We start from the raw sequence: 10,674 nt of genomic DNA, 5'->3' as shown, positions 1-10,674 counted from the left end.
GGATTCAGGTATCGGGTAAAATGCCCAAACCTAGATATTGAGATAAATTCATACCTCTCTACAAAAAAACGTGTAAGTTGAATAATATTTTTTTAATCTTAATTACTATAACATTATATATAGTATATAATTATTTCATTATTTTAGTGGCCAATTACTATATTTATAGTAATTAGGATTTTTTATATATTATCAAAATTACATTAATATTTATTTTGAAAGCAAATCTAATTATGTAATTGAGTATAGGTGTGAGCAAATGTATCTCACAACTTTTTGCAAAAGTTCGAACTGTTCTCACCTCGGAGTTGAAAGACAGAGGACATGAAGTTGTGAAAAGGTTCATGAGCAGTGTGCTGAAGCTTAAAATATTGGACATTGGGGCTTGTTTTTGGAACAAGTCTTCATTCTCATTCGACTGAATTTGATTTCTAAAAATTTGAGCTAATGACTTAAAACAAGTGCTTTGTGGGAGGTAATTCATGGTAAGTTTGTTTGTTCTAAAAAAAATAGAGGTACACTAATTTCTATAACATTAATTTATATTATATTATTTTATAATATAGTGGAATGGGTTACATTTGATATTCTTACTATTATAAAATGTATGGTTTATTTCATTAATCATGTAATATATTAATAAAATAGCAGACATTTTAACAAACAAATTAACTCATTTAAATTATATGAAAAATTATAAAAACAAAATATGACCAGCGCGAGACATATTAAAAGATGTATTACTCTTAATTTGTTAAAAATAAATAAAATAAATGCAAAACACACTAAATAAATGAGTTAGCCTATTTTGAATATTTGATTATTATATTGCTAAATTTATATACATTTTTAATTTAATGATATACTATTAAAGACATAAAAAAAATTTATGGACATATGTTATTTCGTAAAACAAAATACTATAACTTAATGCAATACATATTAAACTTAACAATGATTATTTTATTAAAAGATGTTAAATTTTAAAACTATGATATTGTGTTATAGTTCGAGTTAATCAATAGAATAACTATCATTTTAAAAAAAAATTGTATTGAAAATTACTCTTCTCACGTCTAAAACATGAATATATTAACATATCAAGTTAATGTTTTCGTTTTATTTCACAAATTTATGAATGAAATCTACTCTTATACAAATTTAGTAAAACTAAAAACCATTTCTCATTAGTTATTTTCATCTAACTTTTAAATACTTAAATTAAGAAATTATATATATGACAAAAAGAAAATCTATATAAAAAAGTTATTATGATTTTTTAGAAAAATTCAGAACTAAATTTAAATAAATAATATTCACAAATTTAAGTATATAAACTGATAAATTGTGAAAGCAATTATAATTTATAAACAAAACCAATATCGGGTTTTGACAATGATGATCAAAATCTAGTTACATATAGCAATGCAATAGCTAACTTTAATACTTTAGCCCAACAAAATAAACCAAACCAGAAGGGAAAAATGTCGGTCATGAGATTTTTCACATTAAAAACATGTTTGTTTTAAGTTAGGTTGTTGGTCTTAAAATATAGGTTGAAACAAGCGGTTGCTACTCTCCGGTCATATGGTTCATTTACTCCATTCATTATATAATACTCCCCCTGTTTTTAATTATAAGTAGTTTTACTTAAAAGCATGTATGTTTAGAAAATTGTTATTTAAAAAAATATATCATTTAATCAATTAATTCAACCAATTATAAAAAGTTTAACATTATTTTATTGATCACACAATATCCAATAAATGAAAAATATACATTGAAATATGTAAACTATTGTGAAACAAACTCTTTTTGTTAAAACTACCTACATTTGGAAACAGAGGGAGTATATTAATAATCAATGGAACTGTGATTCAAAAAAAAAAATCAATGAAACTAAGCAAAATTATTCCTGTTTCTAAACCCGTTTGTCGTTTGTCATATCCAGATAACCCTCACAACCTTTGCCGACGATTTGATCCACCACTCTCGGTGTGCTTCAGCTGCAAAGGCCAACACTTAGAGAATAGAAGGTACTATTACTACTGTGCTACTTGTGATTTGGAATTTCACAGAGGTTGTCACTTGTTTCCTCCCGAAATCAAACACCCTTTTCACCTTCTCCACCCTCTCACTCTCATCTTCTTAGATCCTGATTTTCAAAGCTCTAGAATCCCCATTGACTGGCCTGATTCCTCCTCTGAGTCAGATGACTATGATTCATATGAAGAAAACTCTGGATCATATGAAGGCCATATTGTTAAATGCAATTATTGTCGGAAAAATCTTCAACCAGAAGAGTTTGGGATGGCATACTATCATTGCTCTACCTGCAATTTCAGTTTACACAGGATTTGCGCGTATATTAGACCACCTCTCACTATTAAAAACCTTAAATGCCATGACCATACTCTTACCCTTCCTAGACGAGTCCCTTTGCCTTGTGATGCTTGTGGCTTCTCTCTTGACGCTCCATTCTTTGATCATGTTTACTCTTGTTTGCTTTGTAACTACATGGTCCATAGAACATGTATTTACTTACCTCGTGTCTTTAAGATTACCCGTCACCCACACCGTCTTTCTTACACTTCCTCCATTGTACCTTCCCGTGAGCTAGCTTGTGGAGTCTGCCGCAAAACAGTTGACGTCAATTACGGATCATACTCTTGCAACAAGGGATGTCACTACGCCCTCCATTCCAAGTGTGCAACAAACAAAAAAGTTTGGGATGGGAAAGATCTTGAAGGAGTTCCTGAAGAAGAAGAAGAAATACTTGAGCCCTTCTTGTGGATTGATGAAGAGACGATACAACATTTCAGTCATGATCATCACCATCTAAAGCTTCGTCAGAATGGTGGCAGCCATGAAAACAAGTTTTGTGAAGCCTGCACCCTTCCCATGACAGTTTCAGATCGCTTCTATAGCTGTATAAAGTGTGAGTTTGTCCTCCATGAAACATGTGCATACCTTCCTCGGAGAAAACACCATCCCGTACACAAACACCCACTGACCCTCTTCCATCCATCCTCTTCTTATCCTCACAAGGTTGAAAGGAAGTACTACAGAGACGGTTTCTTCACGTGTGATGGTTGTACTCGTAATTGTTGTGGCTTCATATACAGATGCAGCGAAAAGGATTGTGAGTTTCAGCTAGATGTAAGATGCGCTTCTCTTCCTGATCCTTCAATCCATGACTGCCATCCACGTGATCACCCTCTCTTCTTCAATTTCACCAGTGGTACCTGCATGGGTTTCGAGTCTGTTGCATGCGACCATAGTGAGTACTTAGAATGTACTCAGTGTGAATCCTCCTTTTTGTGTCTTCATTGCACTACTTTGCCTTGCGTGGCTCACTACAAGCCCGATAAGCATCCAGTCACTCTTTGCTACGGAGAAGAAGAAACAACAGATCTCAAATATTGGTGTGAGATCTGTGAAAATAAATTAGATGCAACCAAGTGGTTTTACACATGTGAATTTTGTAGAGTCACTCTTCAGGTTAGATGTTTACTGGGAAAGGAGGTCTACTACATGAAGGCGAACCATATCATCAAAATAAATGGCAAAAATGTTGACATTGAATATAACAATGGCAACACAAGACCAGTGTGTACAAGATAAATTAATAAAGGAGGATTGGTGCACCAATCCTCCTTTATAAAGCACCAATCCTCCTTTATTAATTGATAATCTCCTTCATAACTCTCTTGCATATACACATTGGTATACAAGTGTGACAATGAAATATTCTGTAGTCTGACTTGTTTATTCCAGCCTGGTTTGCCCTTGGGACACCACTACTACATGACAAGAAGAATCATGAGGATAAGGGAAACAGAAAAATTAGAAGAAGAGGCTGAGGTGGAACTAGCTAACGAATAAAAGAATAAGCTGAGAGTCAGAGTCAAAGTCCGAGTCTGTATACATTGAGTTGAATTGTTCATTAGCTATGCAGTTTTATTGTGTGAGAGTCGAATATTGCTTTTGTAATTCTTCTGATAAATTAATAAAGGAGGATTGGTGCTTTATCAATTCTTTAATAGATTGAAGAGAGTGATGAAGGAGATTATCAAGATAAAAGAACCTAAAGGTCTTCTGAATGACATTGCTGCAGTGATCACAATGAGGATAAAATTTTCTGTAGTAACAGTTATCTAGAGTGCAGAAACCAGATCAAAGTGTGTCGTTCGGACCTGCAACATTAACTGCTCAAAGCCAAGGAATGATCTAAAGTAAAGGAAAAAATAAAGATACTAGTGAGGGCTTTTCTACGGAGCATGGTGGCTATCGGAATATATTCTCCGACAAGGATTGCTTGCTAAATGTGGGCAACAATACCTCATCCAAATCTTGACCACGTGTACTTATGTTTGGTCGGAACACAAGAAATGGAGCTATGAATTTTTTTTTTTGCTAAAAGCAGATCATGTGAATGAATTTTATTTCTTGCAAGCATAATTGACTTAACCAAATTATACGTACTACCATACTTAATCAACATCATCATCAAGAACATTGTTCAAGGAGTGGTTATAAACTTGACAAATCTCTCGAAGAACTTGGAAGCATTGTCAGAATTAGGGTTTTGGAGATGAAACACATGTCCCTCCTCTTCTTCCTCAACCACCTCCACATCTCCTTTCCACCCACTCTTCTTCAGCTTCGCCGCGTACGCCAAACCTTGCCGCACAAAAACATCTTTCCCCGCCACCGCAACCAAAACCTTCTCACATCCCAACCCGGAAAGATCCGAGTCGGATCCAACCACGTTAAACAACGGATCATCCGTTCCATTAACACTGTTAGGGCTCACGACCTTCTCCCAGAGTTGAGCGATTCCGCTTCTCATCTCTCTATCTTGAACATCGTGCTCGTCGACCGGATCTGTTCCCCAGAAAGCCGGATGAACAACCGCAATACCTTTGATCTTGGGATCAAGCTTCTCCTTACCGGCTCTCATCGCCATGTGATGAGTCATGTTAGCGCCGGCGCTGTCTCCGCCGATGAAAACTCTACCGAAGTCGGCGTGTTCGTTGATCCAATCTTCTGGACCAGATCCATCGGAATGTGAGAAAATCCACTCAACCGCCGACCATGAATCCTCATAAGACGCCGGAACCGGATGCTCCGGCGCGCGGCGGTACTGGATCGATACGGCGAGGCAGTTAGCAGATTTGACGACGTCGGCTACGTAGTTGTGGTAGGTGGGAGAGAAAGGTGACTCGATGATCCAAGCTCCGCCGTGGATGTAGATGAGAAGAGGTAGTTTCTTACTGTTGGTACCGGCGGTGGCTTTGTGAGGAAGGAAGAGACGGACGGAGAGGTTATGCTCCCGTGAGTATTGTACGTCTTTCGAAACGACGTCGTTTGTTTTGTCTAGTGATGTTGGAATGGTTTCGGTGCCGGTGAGACGCTCAACGCGACCGTCTTTGTAAATCCTGATGAAGGGAGGATGCTCGGAGACAAGATCTGATTCCATTTTTGGATCTTTGGAATGTGAATGAAATTTGAAGAAGTAATGTAATGAAAAGAGTGGTTGGTGACTTGCTTGGCTTGTCATATCAAAATCATTTAAACAAAAAATAAATCTATGCTGTTTTCATACGAACACGTAGCATTGATACAAGACACATATCTTTTATATTTTTATTTTTATTTTTATATCTAACGAACATGACAAAGTATCGAGGTAAATGGATTGTTTTAGGAGTAGTTATTAACACTGCAGGGCAGTTTCTATGTTTTTTTTACACAATGGGACAGTTACTTCTACTAGGTTAGTTTTCATGTGAAATATCTTAAATTGCCCTTCCAAAAGGTAACTGGATTAATTGGTGGCTCATTTGGGTTTTGCTTCTGGTTAGTGGGTTCAAATTTTGAAAAAACGTGGGCCCAGCGTTTGAAAGTAAAAATCAATGTGACTTTTTACTTTTCTCCCGTGCAAGTGAGAAAAAGCGAAGAGGCGATAGCGATGTCGACGAGTCAGAGCCAGATGGTGATATCGATGTTCGGCGACGGTGATATCGAGATTCAGAGCGAAGAGGCGATATCGATGTCGATGACGCATAACGGAGATTCGACGACGGTGGCAAAACCCGAACCAGACGACGTAGCGGTGGCGATATCGATGTCGACGAGTCAGAGTAATCGTGGGAAGAGCAAAACGGGTGGTGAGTTGTGCAAATATGACCACTCAAACGCTTTTTAAAGAGGATTGTATATGATGTTTGGATTTGTTATTTGTCTGTGTAGATCCCGTGAATTCTGAGTTAGAAGACAACGGCCTTCCGGTGAGACTCTTCGCCACGGACCGGTACCCGTCTCAAGGCAGGTTGTCACGAAGAAGAAGTACGAGATGTGGCCTGTGTTCAACTACCCTGAAAGTTCACTACCTAAGCATTCTGGTCTAACGGAGGCGGCGGTAAGGAAGGCGGAACATAACCCTGCGGTGAGTGTTTTCTGAACTCTAGCTTCTATGGACAATTTTAAATGTTTTTCTTGAAAATGGCTCAAATATGTACACGACAAAATTGTTGTACATAGGTTCCCGTGCAACAACATACATAATCTATTGTACACGTGCACTGATGAAGTTAATGTTTTCGTGTACATTAAAATAGTGCTAACCTAGTTAAGTTCAACTCGTGTACATGACTAAATTGGTTTATGTACTCACTTGTGCGACAATATACATAGTTTATTGTACGCAAGTACTGATGAACTAACTTTTCGTGTACATTTTCGCTTTATATATATTAATGTACATGTGAACATGTCTTTTTATTGTATACTAGTTTACGCAGTTTTTGTACATTCATTTGTCTTTTTGGTGACACTTCGGAGTTTCGGAGTTTCGGATCATTTTCGTGTACATTACAGAGTTTTTGTACATTCATTGCCTATTTGGTGACACTTGTTTACTTTTTGGTTTCAAATCGGTGTTAACAGCTTGCAGTGAAGCCCATGATGTTGCTACTGGTAAGCACGAAGATAGGTGGACCTTGTGGGACGATGAGAACTACGACAAGTGAGTCAATTCTATGTTGGAGCTAATTGAAGGGGGGCATGTGTTTACGAACGCGGAGTGGTTGGGAGGCGATGCTGGGGACCCATTGTTTGTGTACGGCGCGAAGGCTCGGATTACGAAAAGTAAAAAACAAGTGGATAGCGACGAGGGAGCGCCTACCAAGCAAAGGCGTGTGGCTGACCATAGCACTCGCTTTGTGCCCGTGGACACATATGGCGATAAGTTAAAGCTTTTGGAGGGACGTGTCGATGAGATGGTGGCGAAGGTTGCTATCATGCGCGAGGTCTGTAAGAAACATGAGGACTTAATTAATGGTCTGAAGTTGTCGTTAGAGGGGAGGGACAATCAGAAAACACAAAGGAGTACTAAGAAACCGCATAGGAGTACACGTAATAAACGTAGAGGCGAGGGATTGGAAATCTGTGGAACCTCATTGCACTGGGTGAGGCCCAACGCGATGTCCATGTCGAAGAGGCAAGTATGGAAGTGTGTCAATTGCGGGCCAGTGGCGGTGAAGTTCTTGGAGATGCATGCGACAGGGAATCGTAGGCCAACCATGTCAGGAAGCACTATGCGATGGATATCTACAAGGGGGTGGTGCTTCCTCTATATCTTAATAGGTAGAACCGATTGTAGCTCGCAGGGGTGGCTCTCCATTTTTTTTTTGAAAACCTATCGTGTTGGCCAATTGCACTGTGTTTTTTATGTAAGGATTCTAGGTGTTTGGGTTGTTTAGAACAAAACATTATGAGGTGTTTGTTTTTTTGTGACATTGACATCTTTTTTTGGTTATAATCGTGTTAACGTAATGCCTTGCCTGTTATAATCATTTTAGCGTAATGCCTTGCATGTTATAATTAGAGCATACGACAATATATATATGATGTCTAGGTGTTCATGTGTACACTAACTCGGATATATATCTTTGGTAAACCAGGTACGGCGGGATATATGTGTACAGGTAGGTCGAACTATATGTGTAGAGTTACATGTTGTGTACATGTAGGCAACCAATGTACACGTCGCTGAGTGTGCCTTTGCACCCAGCCGTGTACACCCGTTAATATACACTCTTATATGTACACGTCTACTATATACTCTATGTACACTTTTCAATGCACGCATGCCCTCTATATATGCACTATATGTACACCCATATAGTCACACCTTTTATTGTACACTCTTTAATGTCCACGGTCACTATTTATGTACTAACAGTACACCCTTCAACGCACACATGCACTCTATATGTCCACTATATGTACACCGCTATATGTACACCCTTAAATGAACACGTCCATATGTACACCGACATATGTACACCCTTAGATTTACACGTTCATATGTACACCGCCGTATGTAGTTATCTGGCTTCAACCCCAACTTCAACCACTCACTCAAGCTGATCTATATGGGTGTACCCCGCCTTATGTACACCCTTAGATGTAGAAGCCCATATGTACACTGTCGTATGTATACTCGTAGGCTTGCACATATGTATCAGTACATATTTATGTGTACATAACGATGAGTGTGGGTTATAACGAATTCTTGAACGACGTTGGTCTATAATTCACTGAGGGACATTCCGGCGCAGACGGGGACGCTCTTAGACATCTTCTTCTTGTCGATTACAAACTCCCAAAGCGAGCCTGATGAGTTCCATTCGCCGGGGATAACCATGCAATGGTCAGCCATGCTTACACCTATGAAACTTAAGACAGCAGGATAATTAGTAGGTCATTGCAAAATACCTTTGCCGTAATACCAGGATGAAGCCGGAGGGGAGCTTTGTTTGAGAAACCGTAGAGACAACAAAAAGTATGGAGATGAGATTGACTTTTTGGTGAGGGTTTAATCTGGACCGTCGAGTTAGAAAAACAAAAGTATTATCCAAGGGCTGAGATTAGAGGTAGATATAAGTCAAATCATAAAAAAAGGGGAATTGATCTGAGACGTCTAAAATAAAGGCGAGATGAGCGGCTACGGTGCGTTCCCGCTCATAAAATCATTTAGTTAGTGTGTTGTTTAGTTAGTTAGTGGGGTTTAGTTATACCCAAAGTCTTTAGTTGGTACAAACTACCTTTGTATAAGAAACTGCCTTTTGGTGATAATTAAAACTTGAAACTGCCCTGCAGTGTTATTATCTCTTGTTTTAGTATATACACACTCTCTCTAAACCGCTAAACGTCTCATCTCGCATCTCTCACCAAACTCCTCAATGTAATTAACTTTGGTGTGTAACGTGTGTTACAGAAAAAAAATGATAATAATTTTGGTGTTCGGCGGTGACTTCTTTACCATCAGTCGCCACTAGAACCGATATTAGCAATTTCTTTGCTAGAAGCGTACATAAAAAAAAAAATCCTTAGGATAGATTTAAAATAGTTTTTATCACAAATATAGATCTTAATTCAAAATGATCAAAATGTTTTATTAAGAGGTGTATTTTTAGGTTTAGAATTTAGAATTTAAAATTTAAAATTTAGGGTTTAGAGTTAAGGGGTGGGGTTTTGGAGATATGATTTCAAATTTTAAAAACTAAAAAAATATTAAAGTTTTCAAAATAAAAAAGTCTATTTTGGTCATTTTATTTTTTGAAGTCTATTTTTGTGACATAAATTTAAAAGAAAGTCTATTTGAAAGAATTGTCCATAGAAAAATGTGGCCTATAATTAAAAATTTCCAAAAATCCTTCATTTTTTTTATCAACCTCCAAAAATCCTTCGGCAGAAAATTGAACCCACAACCTTAAGCCTATATGAATGATAAACCCAAACGCTGACAAAAAAGAAGAAGACTTATTATTGGGTTCACCAACCAATAGGATTGTGTTATTTTATATTTGATATGTTTTAAAAAAAAAGAAATTAAATATTGTGAAGTTATACTATATTTTTAAAATAAAAAGATAAAAAAAACAAATAAATAAAAATAGTAGTAGTTAAAAAAAATATTTTTAACGCCGTCAGCAAAACAATAAATCCTAAACTCTAAATCTTAAATCCTAAACCCTTGGGTAAACCCTAAATCCTTAGATAAATCATAAATTCTAAATCAAAAACACTAAACACTAAAACACTCAAGGTTTAGGTTTTAGTGTTTTGGTGTTTACTGTTTTTGATTTAGGGTTTAAGATTTACCCAAGAGTTTAGGGTTTACCCAACGGCTTAGGGTTTATGATTTATGGTTTAAGGTTTAGTGTTTTGCTGACGACAATAAAAAAAATTTAATATTTTTTTGTAACTATTATTCTTTTTATTTATTTTTCCCTTTTGTTTTTAACAAAATAATATAATTTGATAATATTTTGTTTTCGTTTTTAAAAGATATTAAATATAAAATAACAAAATTCTATTTGTTTGTGAACCTATATCTTCACCCTAGGGGATGAACCCAAGAATAACTTTCGGTTGACTCAGTCAATGGAATTTTCATCTGAAAAAATGATGAAAGTTGGGTTAGCCTATACATCTTTATAGTGCCCTATTGGACTTTTCTCATGATAATGAAAATGGACCGACAAAAAAAATTAACTTCAAAACAACCAAATCTTTTGTTTGTTTATACTTTTATTAATATTTCTAATATATTATTTTAATTTTCTTTGAAATAAAGTTATTCCATAATAAAACTAAATTTCA

The 10,674-nt window shown here is 36.6% G+C and overlaps 2 protein-coding genes across 2 annotated transcripts; one reads left to right on the top strand and one right to left on the bottom strand.

Annotated features, from left to right (window-relative positions):
• Positions 1–1,047: 1,047 nt before the first annotated feature.
• LOC125608925 lies at positions 1,048–4,045 on the top strand. Its single transcript, XM_048779579.1, has one exon. It carries the CDS (start codon positions 1,894–1,896, stop codon positions 3,622–3,624), a length of 1,731 nt encoding a protein of 576 aa, XP_048635536.1. The 5' UTR covers positions 1,048–1,893; the 3' UTR covers positions 3,625–4,045.
• Positions 4,046–4,427: 382 nt separating this feature from the next.
• LOC106451693 (probable carboxylesterase 5) lies at positions 4,428–5,606 on the bottom strand. Its single transcript, XM_013893654.3, has one exon. It carries the CDS (start codon positions 5,561–5,563, stop codon positions 4,523–4,525), a length of 1,041 nt encoding a protein of 346 aa, XP_013749108.2. The 5' UTR covers positions 5,564–5,606; the 3' UTR covers positions 4,428–4,522.
• Positions 5,607–10,674: the final 5,068 nt, after the last annotated feature.

This window comes from Brassica napus, chromosome A5, assembly GCF_020379485.1.
Source record: "Brassica napus cultivar Da-Ae chromosome A5, Da-Ae, whole genome shotgun sequence".
In the NCBI taxonomy this organism is placed as follows: Eukaryota; Viridiplantae; Streptophyta; class Magnoliopsida; order Brassicales; family Brassicaceae; genus Brassica; species Brassica napus.
Note: the sequence above shows the minus strand (reverse complement) of the source record. Positions and strands in the feature narration are given on the sequence as shown.